The sequence below is a fragment of the Bombina bombina genome, chromosome 3 (assembly GCF_027579735.1).
Source record: "Bombina bombina isolate aBomBom1 chromosome 3, aBomBom1.pri, whole genome shotgun sequence".
NCBI classification, from domain to species: Eukaryota; Metazoa; Chordata; class Amphibia; order Anura; family Bombinatoridae; genus Bombina; species Bombina bombina.
In genome coordinates, this window is record NC_069501.1 from 626,518,567 (window position 1) to 626,539,490 (window position 20,924).

At 39.3% G+C, this 20,924-nt stretch overlaps 1 protein-coding gene and 1 long non-coding RNA gene across 7 annotated transcripts in view; one reads left to right on the top strand and one right to left on the bottom strand.

The window, feature by feature from the left end:
* LOC128653787 (uncharacterized) overlaps positions 1 to 19,186 on the bottom strand; it is a 161,319-nt gene extending 142,133 nt beyond the window's left edge. The window contains exon 1 of the long non-coding RNA XR_008401393.1: positions 18,827 to 19,186. This is a non-coding gene — a long non-coding RNA (uncharacterized LOC128653787). The remainder of the gene's footprint in view (positions 1 to 18,826) is intronic.
* The window catches only part of MACF1 (microtubule actin crosslinking factor 1), a 413,635-nt gene that overhangs the window by 7,521 nt on the left and 385,190 nt on the right, over positions 1 to 20,924 (top strand). For all 6 annotated transcript variants that reach the window (XM_053707285.1, XM_053707286.1, XM_053707290.1 and 3 more), the window contains exon 2: positions 19,859 to 19,920. In XM_053707285.1, the coding sequence (XP_053563260.1) occupies positions 19,859 to 19,920 (62 nt within the window). The remainder of the gene's footprint in view (positions 1 to 19,858; positions 19,921 to 20,924) is intronic.

Sequence of the window (20,924 nt, forward strand, 5' to 3'; positions counted from 1 at the left end):
TATAAAATATGATGAAAATAATGGTATTTTTAGAAAGTCCATTTAATGGCGAGAAAAACGATATATAATATGTGTGGGTACAGTAAATGAGTAAGAGGAAAATTACAGCTAAACACAAACACAGCAAAAATTTAAAAATAGCCTTGGTCCCAAACGGACAGAAAATGGAAAAGTGTTGTGGTCATTAAGGGGTTAAACTATCACGTATTGTTTGTAAGAGTGAATGTGTAAGGGGTTATGGGGTCACATTTGGCATTAGTTGTGTGTTTGTACACATTTTAGTGGATAACAGATTATGCTTTTTTTATAAAGAGTATCTGTGTCCCATATGTGAAGCATACCTGTGAATAACAAAAGAGACTCTGTGCAACGTGGGGATATTTGATCCTATGTTTAGAAGGGGTTGTGCTGGCATCCCATGTGCGTTATGAAAAGGAAGTTGTCCTTTTGTGTTTATGTTGGAGTTTTTATTGGTTAATCATTAAGGTTTTATAAGAAAAATGGGAATGGTCATGGTATTTATTTCCCCAGAGTGTTTATAGGGAATTGGATGCATTGGATTTCTGACCTAGGTATAAGTGTTTAGTGCTGCGTTATTTCATAGCTTCATGAGGGGAAATATTGTGGGCTGAGTTAAAGTACTGTACTTATGTACTAGGGTAAGACCAGTATTTCTGATATGTATGTGTATCTATCTATCTATCTATATATATATATATATATATATATATATATATATATATATATAAAAATAATAATTAAAAAAAAAAATATATATATATATATAATGTGTGTTGATATATAAATACAGAGACACACACAGTGCCATTTTCAGATGAAGGTTTGGAACTATTAATGTTATAAATAGTAATAAATGTTTGTGCAACCGGTAGTGATTTTGTATTGTAAGTCAGAGTGAATTCCTACTCTAGGAGTGAGCTTAAAGGGACATACAACCAATTTCTTTCATAATTCAGATAGGGCATATAATTTTAAACAACTCTCCAATTTACTTCTATTATCAAATTTGCTTCATTATTTTGGTATCCTTTGTTGAAGGAGCAGCAATGCATTACTGGGAGCTAGCAGAGCACATTATATGAGTCAATGACAACAGCCATATAAGTGCCACCACTAATCACCAGATAGCTCCCAGCTGTGCATTGCTGCTTCTGAGACAACCTAGGTATGCTTTTGAATTAGATTGTAAAAATAAATTGTTAATTGTTTAAAATTGCCTACTTTATCTTAATCATAAAAGAAACATTTTGGTTTTATGTCCCTTTCATTGTAAGTGTGATTTTTGGGTTTGAATGGATGTATTTTTTTTTCTTTTTTTCTTTTTCAGCCTGCTTGCCTAATAGCAGGCTTACAAAAATTTAAAAATTTCGGCAAGAGTCCACAAGCCATATTTCTATTTTTTTTTTTTATTTTATTTTTTAAAGTGAACAATGAATAAGGTCCATCAGTTCTACATAAAGTAAAGATGTCAATTCTTGTAGATATCTCAACAAACATTTGTGCCTATTTTCTTAAGGACAGGTATAACAAATTGCAGATTGCAGAAAATAAATGTATTTAATAAAACAAAATAAGATCATTGAATTTTATAAATAAACAACAAAATATTCCATAATACAGTAATATGGCTAGCTTACTATTGTACTTGATTTGCCTATGGGACTAATATAGAACACATAAGAGACATGGAAATTTAAGTCCCTTAAAATACAGAACACTTATAAGTTACACATGCTGCAGGGTGTGCAGGGAGGAATATAAATAGTGCTGTCCAGAAACACAATACATTTTCCTCCCTGCACACCCTGCACCATGTGTAACTCATAAGTGTCCAGGAAAACATGGCTGAGGTGGCAATCCTACATGAAACCCATTTTTTTTTCTTTCATGATCCAGTTAGAATTTTTAAAAAAAAAAAGACTTTCCAATTTACTTCTATTATCAAATTTGCTTTGCTCTCATGTTGGATAGGTAGCTTGTGTGCACATCCCTGGAGCACTACATGACAGGAAATAATGCTACCATCTAGTACTCTTGTATATGTATAACAATGTTGCAAAACTGCTGGCGTATAGTATAGTGCTGCAGACACGTGCACACCCCTGAACTTACCTTACCTGACAATAAGAGAACAAATAAAAAAAAATATATAATAAAAGTAAATTGGTAAGTTTTTTAAAACTGTATGTTCTATCTGAATCATGAAATACATTTTGGTTTTATGTCCCTTTAATGTTTTTTTCAAATTCTTTAAAGATTTTTCTAAAGATGGTGCTTATTATTTGGTTAAATGTTCCCATTGCATATTTTGTTTTAATGTCTTTGCATATTCTTGTCCCAGAATGTATTAGCACAAGACAATAAAAAAGGGGACATTCAAGTCTTATGTTCCTTTACATAATCATTCAAAGGGCCCTAAATGTCGAAAAAATGACGTGCTCTAGTTCATTACAACATGTCATTTTTTTCTTACTATCGACACTGCTCTACTGTGCAAAGGTGTTAAACACACAGTGGGAATACTGCTCAGGATCCGCAGAGCATTGCTGATCCCAAGTGGAAAACGCCTCTGATTCAATCAGCAGTGCTAGTTGAGCATTTTCCACTTGCTACTTGCAATGCTCTACAGTACTTCTACTGTGTGTTTAACCCCTCTGCAGCAGTTAAATACACAGTAGCGCAGGGTCGATAGTGGAATAATGACATGCTTAACGAATTAGAGCATGTGTTTGTTCAATTATTATGGCCCTTTAAGCACTCTCCTCCCTTCCATCACCTCTTCCGCATAAATTTTATCACCTTCAAAAATCCATTCCCCTTTTTATCTAGCCGTTCTTATATTATTTGAATTTTCAAAGGGGAGATAATTTGACATATTTTTTTTTATTTGCTTTAAAATAAATATTTCACATATTTGTGTACAGAGGGACTTACTGTCATTTTAAAACAAGGGTGCTGGTGGTCAAAGTGGTCTGGGTTAAGGGATAGAAAGGTCAAAAATAAAATGTGCATGGGTTTGCTTCAATCTTGAATAACATTTTTGCCATGTTATTCCATTAACAAAAATGCTTCTAGTAAAATGTATTCCTGTTTATCCGCAGCTTATGCAAATGTCCTGTGAGGGTAGGGCTGGGCGATATGGGGTAAAAAATTGCGTCAGCACCTCCTGTAACCCCATAAGCCCCCCTCTGTAACCTAAATAAGCCCCATCAGCTCCCACTGTAACCCCCATAAGCCCCCCTCTGTAACCTAAATAAGCCCCATCAGCTCCCACTGTAACCCCCATAAGCCCCTCTCTGTAACCTAAATAAGCCCCAGCAGCTCCCACTGTAACCCCCATAAGCCCCCCTCTGTAACCTAAATAAGCCCCAACAGCTCCCACTGTAACCCCCATAAGCCCCCCTCTGTAACCTAAATAAGCCCCATCAGCTCACACTGTAAGCCCCCCTCTGTAACCTAAATAAGCCCAACAGCTCCCACTGTAACCCCCATAAGCCCCCCTCTGTAACCTAAATAATCCCCAACAGCTCCCACTGTAACCCCCATAAGCCCCCCTCTGTAACCTAAATAAGCCCCATCAGCTCCCACTGTAAGCCCCCCTCTGTAACCTAAATAAGCCCCAACAGCTCCCACTGTAACCCCCATAAGCCCCCCTCTGTAACCTAAATAAGCCCCAACAGCTCCCACTGTAACCCCCATAAGCCCCCTCTGTAACCTAAATAAGCCCCATCAGCTCCCACTGTAAGCCCCCCTCTGTAACCTAAATAAGCCCCAACAGCTCCCACTGTAACCCCCATAAGCCCCCCTCTGTAACCTAAATAAGCCCCAACAGCTCCCACTGTAACCCCCATAAGCCCCCCTCTGTAACCTAAATAAGCTTCATCAGCTCCCACTGTAACCCCCATAAGCCGCCCTCTGTAACCTAAATAAGCCCCATCAGCTCCCACGGTAACCCCCATAAGCCCCCTCTGTAACCTACATAAGTCCCATGAGCTCCCACTGTAACCCCCCCAATAAGCACCCCCTTTAACATCATAAGCACTGCACCACCTGTAACCACCATCAGCCCCCAACCCACATAAGTCCCCCCCCCTCCCTGTAAACCGCATCAGCCACAGCGTGCGCACCCCTCTCCCTGTAACCCGCATCAGACAAGTAAGTCGGCTCAATGTCGCAAGGCGGGCACGGCAAGTCGGAGGCCCTCCTGTACGTCATAGGTGATGTCAAAGGGGACGGGGCTAAAATCGCATACTTTCGTGGTTTTAAAACTGCGGCGATTAATTGCAGTTTAATCGTACAGCCCTACTGTGAGGGTATGTGCACCAGTATTCAGACACTACACCTTCTAAAAAAGTCAGCAGTGGCTTGCATGACACAAATGACATCTTCAGAAGCAGTACACACCACTGCTGGCTGTTTGAGAAGGTGTGGTGTTTGAATATTGGTGCACGGCCTTCACAGGATATGTGCATATGCTGCAGAAAAACAGCAATAAGTATTACTAGAAGCATTTTTGCTAATCGAAGTATATTGTAATTATGCTTATATTTCAAATTGAAATGCACCCATGCAAACTTCAATTTTTACATTTATATCCCTTTAAAGAGAATTCAACTGAAAATGTAATTCCCCATAACAATTGTCATAATTAAACAACTTCACAATGCACTTTCATTATTCATTTTGTATGATTTTTTTTTTTGTAAGCTGAAGTACATTCCATGTAGTGCAGATCCCTGATATCCCTACATGCTGTACAGTAATTGGTTAATCGGTGTAGGAACTTGTTCCTAATTGGCTACAACAAAGGAAGTAAGATAAACAAGTTTCATGATGCTTTTAAAGGGGTGTGTTCAGGACATGCAAAACAATGCATATTTCTCTAGCAAGACAGTTTTAAAAATATGTTTTGTGTGAAGATCTTTTAAAATAAGGTGATTCATTTCTAATACTGTACATAAATAAAATAAACAACAAAACTTTAGTATCCCTTTATAAATATGTGACATTTGGTTAGGGAGCATATACTGTATATGTTAATTGTTTCTCACTAGTTTGAACTAGCAATGGAATCTGTACAGCGCAAACTATGATTTGGGATTATACATGGTCCTTAGGGTCCTGCATTTTTTATGTGGTTTGAGTTTGTTCTATATTTCATTTAGTTTTGTTTGGCCAGGAGAGTCTGTGTTTTGCATTTTGTTGTGTAGAGACTGGGCTTTATGTATTGGCTAATGGAGTTGGGGTGCTAGTGTTGTGGCTAGGGGAGATAGGTGGATTACATAACGACGGGGATTGTAATTTTATGTATCATGTGAATTTCGTAATTTTTTCTTTAATTTTTCTTTTAATCTTTATTCAGTAATATAAAGTAAGATACAAAGTATCAATTATTTAACAAAGCGAAGTAAGCAATAGCACACATTTTAAAATCTGTCAAAATTTAAAGGTACAATTATCTTATAATTATGAAGTTGTTACAGGCAGATGTAGTTATGACGATTCCTCTTCTGTGGACAAAGGAGGCTACGATAGTCCAGAAGCGAAGTCCATTAATTATCGTCGTACACCTTCAAAATTGCAATGCAAACCAAACATTAACATAGAGAAAAGGAGAGCATCAAAACTACCACTGATAATAGAACATATAATGCTACAGGTATATCAAGCATTATCAGCATAGAAGTATAATAGGCTTTAGAATAACGAGCCTAAATTCTAAGTTCAGAACCTGAGAATTATTAAGAATTGGGCGATTAAAGGGATAGTAAACCACAATATTTTCTTTTATGATTCAGATAGAACATACACTTTTAAACACATTTGCAAATTACTTCTATTATTAAATTTGTTTCATTCTCTTGTTATCCATTGCTGAAGGGACAGCATTGCACTACTGGCAGCTAGCTGAACACATCTAGTTAGCCAATCACAAGAGACAAATGTGTGCAGGCACCAATCAGCAGCAGCTCCCACAAGTGTATGATATGTGTGAATTCATTTTTTAACAAGGGATACTAAGAGAACAAAGCACATTTGAAAATAGACGTGAATTTAAAAGTGTCTTAAAATGACCTGCTCTATCTGAATCATGCACGTTTAATTTTGACTTTCCTATCCCTTTTAATGACGAGACTCCCAGAAAAACATCATATCATAATACTAGCGCTGCGGAATCTGTTGGCGCTCTACAAATAACCGATAATAATAATAATAGTAGACATTTAAGGTGTTAGTAACTATATTGTGGTAGTGGATTTTGTATTTTATCAGTGAAGTTAAGACTTGATAGTGCTACAATAAAATAATCAAATGTGTTAGTGTTTTATTACTTCACAAATGATTGCGAGTAATTGTGTGTTTAACCCTTGCATAGTAAAAGTCTACTTTGCACATTAACCATATGTTTAACACCTTTTCAGGAGTTAAACACTGTTAATATCCATTAGATGATTTTTTTATAACATTGTTATTTAACTTTTAAATGCTCTGCATTTTGAGTATGTCTCTTGTAATCATTGCTATCTATGTAAGTATATTGCACCCTCTGCAGCCTGCCAGCTGTCAGAGAGCAGGTGAAGAAATCCTATCCCATGGCTAACCACCCATCCAAACCAACGCGTGCTCGGCACAAGCTCATTCAGTCACCATGCTTTAATGCTAAAAACACCAGCTGGGGGCTAAGCTGAGAGGGGATGCTGAAAGGAGGGTGCACACAGGACACTGAGTAGTGTTGTGCTGAGAAGGGGATGCTACAGGCTGTCTGCTGAAAGGAGGGTGCACACAGGACACTGAGCAGTGTGGTGCTGAGAGGGGATGCTACAGGCTGTCTGCTGAAAGGAGGGCGCACACATATGACACTGAGCAATGTTGTGCTGGGCTGGATGCTGAGAGGGGATGCTACAGGCTGTACTCTGAGAGGAAACCCAGCAGGCTGGAAAGTAGCTGCAGGAATAACACAATAGTTGTTTAGTTTTCAGTGGTTTAGCACATAAACCAGATTTTACATATTGTGAGCAGTGTGACCTTTTCATAGAGAATCCCTTAGGCTGTACAATACTATTGCATTTTATGATCAAACAAAACCTGTTAGTTTGAGTTACAGGTGTATCATTAGGATTGTAAACCTATTAGAGCTGTTAGTGTGAGTTACGTCTATGTGATTAGGTTGTAAACCGATTTTGGAAATATTTAAAGTTTTGAAAACTTTGACTTCCTGTGTGCAGTATAAAGTACTGTTATTTGTATACAGAGTCCTAGGCGACCTCTTTGTGGTGCATAAAAGGGCTGTGTGTTTGTACAGTGCTGGGGGCAGGGGGTGAGCTGTGTGCAGGGATCATCCACCTCTGGGTTACAGAGGTACTGGCTACTTACTGAGTAACTAGTTTCCCTTTTGGTTAAAATGACAATGAGTGTTCCCAACTACAAGAAGTTCCTGAAGGATCTATCTACTCTGAAAGGTAAGCTAGAAGTATTATGTGCAAATACCCTATTTTGTTTTTGGGCCTCCCTCAAATACTTTTAAAATTCATTGAAAGTACTAGGAACTAAAAAGCGTAAGAATGAAATATTAAACATTGAGCTTCACTATAAATGCTCATAGAAAGATACCCTATGCAAATCAGAGCATTTCCATTGTCAGTTCTAGGCTGAGCCTGTCCTGTTTATGTATGGATGTTGCACATGCTAACTCCTCCATGTACCGGTCAAATCATTTTCCGTATTCATATATGTAGCCTAATTTATAAAGTTATGCGTTAGAAGTTTTTGTTTTAATGTAAGGTAAACGTGAGTAGAGTACATATATAGACATGTATGTGGTATAAAGAAGGAAGAGAATTTCAAGCCAGACGTTTCACTTCAGGAACCTTGTTTGGCTCCAGAGATTTAATCTATGTGCGTTTCTGCTGCTATGTGACTTTTGTACTCGCAGTTCTTCTCTGTGCTCGTTATCTTCTGTGTGTTTGCCACATTGTGTGCATTGCCTTCTTTTACATATGTTCAGTACATTTGTGTTCCCTCCTGTGTGTTATTTACTTATATGTCACCTGTATAAACATCTGCCGCATCTCTGTGCTACACTGTCACTAGGCTTACCAAAATGTTTAGCAGTGTCTGCATCATATATGCACTCTAATATATAGTAACACAAAACTGTAGGTCCTATGTGGGTATGTTTATAGTATATATCAAGTGTGCATTATCCTGCTGTGTAGATGTGTACTTCCCTAGGTATGGTTGGAATCCTTTTTGTTATTTCTGCAATAGAGCGTGACAAAAGGGGGTGTTAGGGTAATGAGATACCTGCAGGCTTTTTAAGTGTATGTATAGTTGTGTGTAGATAATGCAGGGCACTAGGAACCACAAATTAGATGTCTCCTGAGTTTGTACTGTGTATTGTATTTCCATTGTCTCTGCCTGTATCTTCTGGTGGCCCTATATGTCTCTGTGTCCTTATGACCCATGATCCAATGTCACTATGCTGCCTTTCCTTTTACTTCCCCTGTTTTTCTTTACATTACTGACGTTTCTGGTGTTCCCTGTCACGTGCATTACAAGCTGTCCCTGTGTGATAAGAAGGCAGCTTCTCTATGCAGTGTTCTGTTTCTAAGTCCATATTCTTCCTGTTCCTGGGTTAGAACACTTCTTGCAAAGCCATTAATACTAGCGTATCTACCATGTTTACTAGTTTTTCATCTGTCACTTCAGGGTATGTTTTATTTCTGTTGGAAATTAATCAAAATTGTCTCTCTGTATTTTGAGCTGCCATAGAATAAAGCGCTTATTACCAATTGTTTATGTTAATAAAGGCCAATATTTTGTTCTCAGCTTGCAGTGATGGGGAATATAACAGAATTAAGTAGAATGAGCAAGTTGAAAGGATTATTCTTACTCCCAAAGTTCCCCGTCGTTTCATACTGTCTTAAAGGGACAGTCTACACCAGAATTTTCATTGTTTAAAAAGATAGATAATCCCTTTATTACCCATTCCCTAGTTTTGCACAACCAACAACACAGGTATATAAATACACGTTTTACTTCTGTGATTACCTTGTATCTAAGCCTCTGCAAACTGCCCCCTTATTTCAGTTCTTTTGACAGACATCCATTTAGCCAATCAGAGCTGACTCACCTGAACTCTACGTGCGTGAACACAGTGTTATCTATATGACATTCCATTGAAAATTTGAATGCACATGGATAAATTACATCTTTGAATAGAAACATATTTGCAATATAAATGTATTAGCAAAAATGCTTCTAGTAAAAGGTATCACCATTTTAGTGCTAACATTTTTCTCTGCGTGTGAAGCATGTCTGGATACTCTTAGTGCACCAGCATTTAAATACTACAGCTGCTCAAATCATCACTGGGGCTTGTATCATGTCAGCAATTAACAAATTGAGTCATTACCAGATGGTACAAGCACTTTAGGCTCTCTGAGCAAGTGCCGTGTTTAAAATGCTGGTGCACGGTGCATACTTAAATACACTTTTGAAACAGCTATAGCTTTTATTAGAAGCATTTTTGCTAATGCATGTATATTACAAAATTGCTTCTGTTCAATATCGAAATGCACCCATGTGGTTTCCAATTTTGGCTGGAATATCCCTTTAAAGTTGGATGTGCTTAGAAAACATATAGACCTGCTAATAACTGGTATGGTAGCATATCAGCTTACGATACTATGACGTGAGTTCTGCAGTATATTGTAAGAGGAACAATACCCAAAAGGAATGATATTTATATAAGGTCAAGGTCACAGGATTGGAAGGGAGGGGCATCTTTATGACAGATTTGTCACTGTTGGGAGTAGCACATACAGTTCATGCGGTTACAATGAATAAAATGGGTGTTGCTCAAAGGGTAGCATATGCTCTCCCAAAATCCTCAAGTGTCGCACAGTACTTTTAAAGTTTATATTTAACCAACAGGAACAGTGTTTTAATTTTGTGCGTGCGTGGTGACGTGTGTGCACGTGGAAGAGAGTGACACTAAAAAAATGAGCATTAAAGTTGTTTTTATAAGTGGGTAGTACATATAAGCAATTAAGTGCTGCATTGCAAATAACCTACATATAAAACTGTCTTTTTTTAATGCGTTAAAATAACACTTGAAAACCCTGGTTAGTTTGTTTATCTTATTTATATCCAATCAGGGCTAGCTGTAAAGGAGTGCAGCCACTGCTCTGTACAATCTATTGATTAAAGGGACACTCAAGTCAAAATTAAACTTTTTATATTTACACTTTTTAAATCACCAGCTCCTACTGAGCATGTGCAAGAATTAACAGAATATACGCATATGCATTTGTTATTGGCTGATGACTGTCACATGATACAGGGGGAGTGGAAATAGACATAACTGCAATTTGTCCGAAAAAAAATCTACTACTCATTTAAAGGGACATGAAACCCAAGTTTTTTTCTTTCATGATTTAGGTAGAACATACAATTGTAAACAACTTTCCAGTTTAATTCTTTTATCAAATTTGCTCCATTCTCTTGGTATAACTTGCTGAAGGAGCAGCCTTGCACTACTGGTTTCTAACTGAACACATGGGTGAGCCAATGGCAATCAGTATATATATGCAGCCACCAATCAGCAGCTAGAACCTAGGTTCTTTGCTGCTCCTGGGGAGCTTTCGTAGATAAACCTTTCAGCAAAGGATAGCAAGAGAAGGAAGCAAAGTAATAATAGAAGTAAATTGGAAATTTGTTTAAAATTGTATGCTCTGTCTTAATCATGAATGTCTAATTATGATTTTACTGTCCCTTTAAAGTTCTGACTGTCTTTACTGGTCCTTTAAAGTGATACTTAAAGAAACAGTCCCCTTTAATTTGTTTCCAATTATCCACTTTACCTGCTGGAGTGTATTAAATTGTTTACAAGTATTTCCATTACCCTTATATTGGCATTTGAATTAGTTTATTTAGCCTGTGGTATCCCCATCTATCCTGAAAGTTTTTGGTCTCGAGACCAAGCTTAGTTAACACAGCCAGTAGAAGAAATTACACTCCCTGTGGGTTATAGAAGAGATAAGGTATTAAAATGTTAATATTCCATTGTTCTCTCCAAGTATTGGTGATTGGTTTATGGACATATATAAGATAAGGAAGCAGGTATATGTACACAATGTGATACACTAGTGAGATCTGATTATACCTATTCAACCCATTTTAGTAGGTTGTGGCTTCAAAACACAAAATCAGCTAATTCTTACACCCAAATAAGCCTTAAACAAGCAAATCTCATACATGTTATACTCTGCAGCTGGTAAAAAAAGTAATTGGAAAAAACAATTTTATAGTACTGTATACTGTCCCTTTAACCCATTTTTTTCTTTCATGGTTTAGATAGAGCATGCAATTTTAAGCATCTTTCTAATTTACTCCTTTTACCATTTTTTTCTTTATTCTCTTGTTATTTTTATTTGAAAAGCAGGAATGTAAAGCTTAGGAGCCAGCCCATTTTATGTTCAACACACAGGATAGTGCTTGCTTATTGGGGCTACATTTAGCCACCAATCAGCAAGTGCTACCCAGGTGGCAGGTGCGGAATCAAAAATGGCCCTAAGTTTTACATTCCTGCTTTTCAAATAAAGAAAGCAAGAGAACGAAGAAAAATTGATAATATTAGTAAATTAGAGAGTACCTTAAAATTGCATGCTCTATCTGAATTATGAAAGAAAAAAAATCTGGGTTTAGTATCCCTTTAACCCCTTAATGACAACTGACGTACCAGGTACGTCCTGCAAAAACTAGCAGTTAGTGACAATGGACGTACCTGGTACGTCAGTTGTCTAAGAGAGTGCTGGAAGCGATCGCAATCGCTTCCAGCAGCTCTCAGGGTATTGCAGTGATGCCTCTATATTGAGGCATCCTGCAATACCCTTTAAAAAGCATCCGATGCAGAGAGAGCTACTCTGTGGCCCTCTCTGCACCGGTAGCGATGGGGCCGTTCGTTGGTGGGTGGGAGCTTACAAGGGAGGAGGGTGGGCGGCCCATCGCTACCCGGCATCCGGTTCCTACAAGTGCATTGTGCACGCCGGATGCTGGGAGCGTGCGGAGGGGGGGCCTGCATGTGCGCGCGCGCGTGCAGCAAACACTGCCACCAATGAGTTCTGTTAAGAGGGAGGGGGGGCAGCAAACTTTTTTTAAAAAAAAATAAAATAAAAGGATCTGGTAGGGTTAGGGGGGTGGGGGTACTGGGGGGGGGGGGCAGCTACACTACAGAAAAAATGAAAAAAAAACACTAAAAAAAAACAAAAAAACACACTTTATTTTTTGGGGAAAACTGGGTACTGGCAGACAGCTGCCAGTACCCAAGATGTTGGCAAATAGGTAGGTGGGGAGGGTTAGAGAGGTGTTTGGGGGGGATCAGGGCGGTTGTGGGTTAAGGCAGGGGTCCATCACAGCTGAATAATTAAAAAAACAAAAACAAAACAAAACAAAACACCTTTTATTTTAGTACTGGCAGACTTTCTGCCAGTACTTAAGATGGCGGGGGCAATTGTGGGGTGGGGGAGGGAAGAGAGCTGTCTGGGAGGGATCAGGGGGTGGGATGTGTCAGGTGGGAGGCTAATCTCTACACTAAAGCTAAAATTAACCCTGCAAGCTCTCTACAAGCTACCTAATTAACCCCTTCACTGCTGGGCATAATACAAGTGTGGTGCGCAGCAGCATTTAGCGGCCTCCTAATTGCCAAAAAGCAACGCCAAAGCCATATATGTCTGCTATTTCTGAACAAAGGAGATCCCAGAGAAGCATTTACAACCATTTGTGCCATAATTGCACAAGCTGTTTGTAAATAATTTAAGTGAGAAACCTAAAATTGTGAAAAATGTCACTTTTTTTTTATTTGCTCGCATTTGGCGGTGAAATGGTGGCATGAAATATACCAAAATGGGCCTAGATCAATACTTTGGGTTGTCTACTACACTACACTAAAGCTAAAATTAACCCTTCAAGGTCCCTACAAGATCCCTAATTAACCCCTTCACTGCTGGGCATAATACACGTGTGGTGCGCAGCTGCATTTAGCGGCCTTCTAATTACCAAAAAGCAACGCCAAAGCCATATATGTCTGCTATTTCTGAACAAAGGGGATCCCAGAGAAGCATTTACAACCATTTGTGCCATAATTGCACAAACTGTTTGTAAATAATTTCAGTGAGAAACCTAAAGTTTGTGACAAAATTTGTGAAAAAGTGAACAATTTTTTTTATTTGCTCGCATTTGGCAGTGAAATGGTGGCATGAAATATACCAAAATGGGCATAAATCAATACTTTGGGATGTCTTCTAAATAAAACTATACACATGTCAAGGGATATTCAGGGATTCCGGACAGATATCAGTGTTCCAATGTAACTAGCGCTAATTTTGAAAAAAAGTGGTTTGGAAATAGCAAAGTTCTACTTGTACTTATTGCCCTATAACTTGCAAAAAAAGCAAACAGCATGTAACCATTGGGTATTTCTAAACTCAGGACAAAATTTAGAAACTATTTAGCATGGGAGTTTTTTGGTGATTGTAGATGTGTAACAGATTTTGGAGGTCAAAGTTAGAAAAAGTGTGTTTTTTTTTCCATTTTTTCCTCATATTTTATATATTTTTTATATTAAATTATAAGATATGATGAAAAAAATGGTATCTTTAGAAAGTCCATTTAATGGCGAGAAAAACGGTATATAATATGTGTGGGTACAGTAAATGAGTAAGAGGAAAATTACAGCTAAACACTAACACTGCAGAAATGTAAAAATAGCCATTGTCATTAAGGGTAAGAAAACTGAAAAATGGTCCGGTCATTAAGGGGTTAAGGCAGTTTGCAGCATTTTACAACAGACCTAAGTTACAGAATTAATTTTTTGGCCTTGTTAGGGAGTGTGGGGCAAGCACAATTTTAACAAAAAAGCAATTTATTTAATGTCCCTTTAATGATAAAACGTTGGATGAGAAGGAAGTGTGTGTAATAAAGTATATGTGTTTTTGGTGGGAAAAAGGGATAAAAGTGAAACCTTTTTCTTGCTTTATAAGGGAGGCTGGTATTCATGGAGAAGCCCTCTGAGGAATTGATGTGGTTATTAGCCCATCACGGACTGAAGCTCTGCCTTATATACTGTATTGGTTAGTGGTTTGCTTAACGGTGCATGCTAGAAATATGTTATTGAATGCAAAAGCATAAAGCTGCATCTAATTGAATAACGTGGACTAGTTCTCTTTCTGAGTAAATGATTGTAGAAGTAAAATAAGCCTTTGCTGGGTATTACAACAAAAAGTTACTGAGTAGAAATAGAATAGAAATGCCTGTTCTTGGTTTTAGGGGGAATTATCTGCATTTGGCTTTGGGGTATCTGTGCTGGGTGTTTGAGACTTAGGGGTATATTTAACATAGTGTGAGCGCACATGATACAATGTAGCGTATTATGTCTGCTGCACATTGATAAATGCCGATAGCCTATGCTGTCATCATTTATCATTGCACCAGCAGTTCTTGTGAACTGTTGGTGCAATGCTGCCCCCTGCAGGGGGTGTCAATCAACCCGATTGTATTCGATCACGTTGATTTCTGTCCACGGCTTCAGAGCAGGCGGACAAGTTATGGAGCAGCAGTCTTTAGACCGCTGTTTCTTAACTTCTGTTTCCAGCGAGCCTGAAGGCTCACCGGAAACAAGGGGCATCATGCTCCATACGGAGCTTGATAAATCGGCCCCAGAGGATTCTATGCTGGGTTTTTTTTAGGGCGGAGGCTTCTGTGCTGGGTGTTTAGGGCAGAGGCTTCTGTGCTGGGTGTTTAGGGCAGAGGCTTCTGTGCTGGGTGTTTAGAGCAGAGGCTTCTGTGCTGGGTGTTTAGGGCAGAGGCTTCTGTGCTGGGTGTTTAGGGCAGAGGCTTCTATGCTGGGTGTTTAGCGCAGAGGCTTCTGTGCTGGGTGCTTGGAGCAGAGGCTTCTGTGCTGGGTGTTTAGGGCAGAGGCTTCTGTGCTGGGTGTTTAGGGCAGAGGCTTCTGTGCTGGGTGTTTAGGGCAGAGGATTCTGTGCTGGGTGTTTAGGGCAGAGGCTTCTGTGCTGGGTGTTTAGGGCAGAGGATTCTGTGCTGGGTGCTTGGAGCAGAGGCTTCTGTGCTGGGTGTTTAGGGCAGAGGCTTCTGTGCTGGGTGTTTAGGGCAGAGGCTTCTGTGCTGGGTGTTTAGGGCAGAGGCTTCTGTGCTGGGTGTTTAGGGCAGAGGATTCTGTGCTGGGTGTTTAGGGCAGAGGCTTCTGTGCTGGGTGTTTAGGGCAGAGGATTCTGTGCTGGGTGCTTGGAGCAGAGGCTTCTGTGCTGGGTGTTTAGGGCAGAGGCTTCTGTGCTGGGTGTTTAGGGCAGAGGCTTCTGTGCTGGGTGTTTAGGGCAGAGGCTTCTGTGCTGGGTGTTTAGGGCAGAGGCTTCTGTGCTGGGTGTTTAGGGCAGAGGCTTCTGTGCTGGGTGTTTAGGGCAGAGGATTCTGTGCTGGGTGCTTGGAGCAGAGGCTTCTGTGCTGGGTGTTTAGGGCAGAGGCTTCTATGCTGGGTGTTTAGAGCAGAGGCTTCTGTGCTGGTTGTTTAGGGCAGAGGCTTCTGTGCTGGGTGTTTAGAGCAGAGGCTTCTGTGCTGGTTGTTTAGGGCGGAGGCTTCTGTGCTGGGTGTTTAGGGCAGAGGCTTCTGTGCTGGGTGTTTAGGGCAGAGGCTTCTGTGCTGGGTGTTTAGGGCAGAGGCTTCTGTGCTGGGTGCTTGGAGCAGAGGCTTCTGTGCTGGGTGTTTAGGGCAGAGGCTTCTATGCTGGGTGTTTAGGGCAGAGACTTCTGTGCTGGGTGTTTAGGGCAGAGGCTTCTGTGCTGGGTGTTTAGGGCAGAGGCTTCTGTGCTGGGTGTTTAGGGCAGAGGCTTCTGTGCTGGGTGTTTAGGGCAGAGGCTTCTGTGCTGGGTGTTTAGGGCAGAGGCTTCTGTGCTGGGTGCTTGGAGCAGAGGCTTCTGTGCTGGGTGTTTAGGGCAGAGGCTTCTATGCTGGGTGTTTAGGGCAGAGGCTTCTGTGCTGGGTGTTTAGGGCAGAGGCTTCTGTGCTGGGTGTTTAGGGCAGAGGCGTCTGTGCTGGGTGTTTAGAGCAGAGGCTTCTGTGCTGGGTGTTTAGGGCAGAGGCTTCTATGCTGGGTGTTTAGGGCAGAGGCTTCTGTGCTGGGTGTTTAGGGCAGAGGCTTCTGTGCTGGGTGTTAGGGTGGAAGCCTTGTGCTGGGTGTAAAGGCAGGGGCATTTGTTCTGGGTGTCAGAGTGGATGAGCATGAGTGCATTTACATTTTAATTAGAATCATTTTTGCAATATGCTACTATTAACATAAATCTTTCTAGTTAAATTTATTAATATTTCTGTTGCATACGCACATATGCTACTTGTGACTATAGAATCATTATGATGCTCAGAAACCTGGCAGTAGTGTGTACGTCATTATTTAAGACTTTAATGGACATGATACTCAAATGTTGAAACACTTGAAAGTGATGCAGCATAGCTGTAAAAAGCTGACTAGAAAATATCACCTTAAAATCTCTATGTAAAAAAGGAAGATATTTTACCTCAAATTTTCCTAAGTATTCATTCCCCACTGTAAAGAGACTTCAAGCAGCCAATCAGAATGCTAATCCCAGGACTTGCAAAGGAGTGTGCATCTGGCATGTGCAGGCACAGTCATGTTATTTTCCTATTAAGATTAAAGGACCACTCAGTGCAGAAGAATTACACAATGCGTAATAAAAAGACAATGTAATAGCACCTACTCTGAATTTAAAATAAGCAGTAGATTTTTTTTTGTGTGCAAAGTTTATTATTTCTCCCATTTTCTGGCCCACCATATCTTCTGACAGCCATCAGCCAATCACAGACTAGTATACGTATACCATGTGAATAATGGAAGTGAATAGGAAAGTGTCTTAAAACTGCATGCTCTTTCTGAATCATAAAAGTTTATTTTGACATATGTCCCTTTAAGGACGTTTTCTATAAATCTCACAAGATTTCAGTAAAATCTCATGAGATCACAGTAAAACAAAGCATAACCTCAGCACTGATGATTCTTATTGGCTATTTTTTTCTTCTACAAATGGCAGGTGAAGTTTAATTGTTCACAGAGCACTTACTCTGGTGAGCTGAATAATTTAGAGATAACATATCTTCTCTTTTTACATAGAGATGTTCACTTGATATTTTCCTTTTTACAGTTATACTGCATCAGTTTCAAGTGATTTAGCATGAATATTATGTCCCTTTAATTGGTTTTACACAAGCCACCACTGGCTCTCTGAGAAGTTGTGCTGTTTGAATGTTGGTACACGGGGCACTAATCACTAATACATTCTACTAGAAGCGTTTTTTGCTAATGGACGTTTATTGCAACAATGCTTCTATTAAACATTGAAATGCACCTATGCACATTTCAATTTTTACCTTTTATATCCCTTTAAATAGACAGAAAAGTTAAAATTAAACTTTTATACTTCTGATGGAGTATGCAATTTTAAACATCTCTCCAATGTACTTTAATTATCAAAGGTAGACTTAGGAGTAGGAGTGCACTACTGGGAGCTAGCTGGTGATTGGTTGCTGCATATATAAGACTCTAATTATTGGCTTAACAGATGTGTTCAGCTAGCTCCCAGTATTGCATTGCTCCTCCTAAACCTACCTAAATTAAATCTACAATAAAAGATGGCAAGAGACAACTAATTTGATTACAAAAGTTAATTGTAAAGTTGTTTAGAATTGAATGTTTTGTCTGAATCAGAAAGTTTACAGGACCAGTAAATACAGTAGATTTGCATAAACAAACGCAAGATAACAAGGCAATGCAATAGCACTTAGTCTAAACTTCAAATGAGTAGTAGATTTTTTTTTTTTCTGACAAATTTCAAAGTTATGTCTATTTCCACTTCCCCTGTATCATGTGACAGCCATCAGCCAATCACAAATACATATACGTATATATCAAGTGAATTCTTGCACATGCTCAGTAGGAGCTTATAACTCGAAAAGTGTAAATATAAAAAGACTGTGCACATTTTATTAATGGAAGTTAATTCGAAAGTTGTTTAAAATTGCTGCTCTATCTGAATCATGAAAGTTTAGTTTTCTGTCCCTTTAATTTTTTCTTTACTGTCCTTTTAATGCCATTCAGTATCACTCTAATTACCTCAATACATGTGATATACGTTAATACATCAAGCAGTTGTAGCTATCAGTCTTGGTACCAAGCAATCCTACATTTCATGTTATAATCTTAAAGGGACAGTCTACTTGATTTTTTTTATTGATTAAAAAGATAGATAACACATTTTACTACCCATTCCCCAGCTTTGTATGACCAACATTGTTATATTAATATACTTTATAACCTCTAAATCTCTGCGTGTTTCTAAGCCTCTGTAGTCCACCCGTTATCTCAGTGCATTATATTAGCTTTTTACAGCCAGGCAGCACTAGTTCATGTGTGCCACTTATATAACATTGTGCTCACTCCTGTGGAGTTAGTCAAGAACCAGAGGTAAAAAGCGTATTAATATAACAGTGTTGGTTATGCAAAACTGGGGAATGGGTAATAAAGGGGTTATCCATTTTCAAGTAGACTGTCCCTTTAATACCTGACAGTAATACTATTACACTTTTATAGCTAGCAGTGGTTGTACTCAGCCTCAGTAAGCAACAGTACAGTTGTACCTAAGCACACACAGAACACTCATTTCCTTGTGTAATTACTGAATATTGTAGTGCAGTTATACAGCTGACAAGATATTGGTGTACCTCGTTCACACAGCAGGTCGATGACAGATGGATGTGTGGTTGGCTTTCTCTGTGTCCTTGTGTGGAATTTCAGCTTGTGATAAGCTGGACATAGGATTGTAGAACACAGTAGCCCTCCCCCTGCACTTCTTAAAGGGGGGGGGGTGCAATGTCAGTGTTCATTCCTGTCTGTGCACTTGGCTAGAGGCTGTTTCTGGTTTGAAACTTATAAGGTTGGAAAAAGGGGAGGGTTCAGGTGGGCTTCTATGGTATGTTTCTGTGAGACGAGGCGGGTCCATACCTGAAGATGATGTGGATTTTAGGTAGCTTCAGGCAGTGACCGCTTCCTGACTTGCAAAATACATCTATTAGGAGAAAAGCAACCAGCTTCTGCTCAAATTGGAATTGCACTGCACCCGGATATAAGGCATATGGGGTCTCTCGTGAGCACCCTACAGGATGTAGGAGGGGTTTAACAGAGAAGTCTTGAAGCCACCGGATCCTCTAGTAACTGTCACCCTGGCAGAAAAAAGGTGTAGGTGCTGCTGTGTACCATGTGGCAGCCCAGAGCACAGAGAGCAACAAACGCCCACCTTGTGAGTCTGATGTGCTGCATGGGTCAGTATGCCTTTTTGGTATTGGTGAGTGCAGGTGACTTGGATATAGACAGCTATTGCATTCAGGTCTGCTTATGTTCTACTTCCCTAAGTGTGCGCAGAGCTCAGTGTATTTAGCAATAATCCGTTTGCTGATCTCACATCCTCAAGATAAAGTTCTGTGTGACTAGATGGGTGGGGAATCTGATATGACTTGTTGAAATAATTAATCTGTTACTTTGTGTTTATTTGCTAGAAAACCCCCCCTCATATTTCTTTTCCTACCCTCCAATTACCTATAAATATATTATGTCTCTCTTATCTCTGATTCTCTGGATTATGTTAGCTGTCTGTTAATCCTGGAAGAGATTGAGCTATATTGGAAAGTTGTGCTGAATTATAGTAATCTCTTTACTCACGTGGGCACTCAGGATGTCTATTTCTTCTCTCTTTTTAGATGAACGAGACAGAGTCCAGAAGAAAACTTTCACTAAATGGGTCAACAAGCATCTCATCAAGGTACCATCCTGCTGTTATTCTCTGTTGGGTATCAACTATACTCCAATATTTCTCTTGATATGACTTCTGCATTGAAGTGTTTTCACCTGTCCCTCTGACATATACTCCTTTTTATAATTGGCCTCTTAAAGGTACAATCTACTTAAAAAATATTTTATTGTTTAAAAAAAAAAAAAAATCCATTTATTACCCATTTTTAGGTGTTGCATAACCAACACTGTTATATTAATATACTTTTTACCTCTATGGTTACCTGTATCTTAGCCCCTGCAAACTGCCCTTTTATATCAGTGCTTTCTTTTTTTTGCTTTGTACAGTTGTGCATTTTAACCAAATAGTGCTGGTTCTTGTGAACCCATTATCATTCTCCGTGTGAGTGAGCACAATGTAATCTATGTGGCACACATGAACTAGCAGTCTAACTGTAGTGCAAGATTGCAAATTGCTAAAAAAAAAAAAAAAAAAAGCTCTGAGATAAGGGGCGGCCTACAGGGGCTTAGAAACAGGAAATCCTATAGGTTATAAAGTATATTAATATAACAATGTTGGTTATGCAGTAACTGTCCCTTTTAATACCAAATACACTATCCAGTTTGCATTTCCCTAGCTATACTGTCTGATTTTTAATTGACTGTTGTCATTCTCACTTAATCTCATAGTTTCTTTATATATATATATTGCTGTTAATCCAACTATCTCTTACACAAGCCACTTAGTATTCACAGTTTCCATCTTCCCTTTATTGCATAAATGTCACTTCTGCGCTTGCATACCCATCTCTGTCCCAGCTATCTATCCTGCTCTCTGGTGTTTCAGTCACAATTTTCATGTAATTGGCAAGAGTCCATGAGCTAGTGACGTATGGGATATACATTCCTACCAGGAGGGGCAAAGTTTCCCAAACCTCAAAATGCCTATAAATACACCCCTCACCACACCCACAATTCAGTTTTACAAACTTTGCCTCCTATGGAGGTGGTGAAGTAAGTTTGTGCTCGATTTTT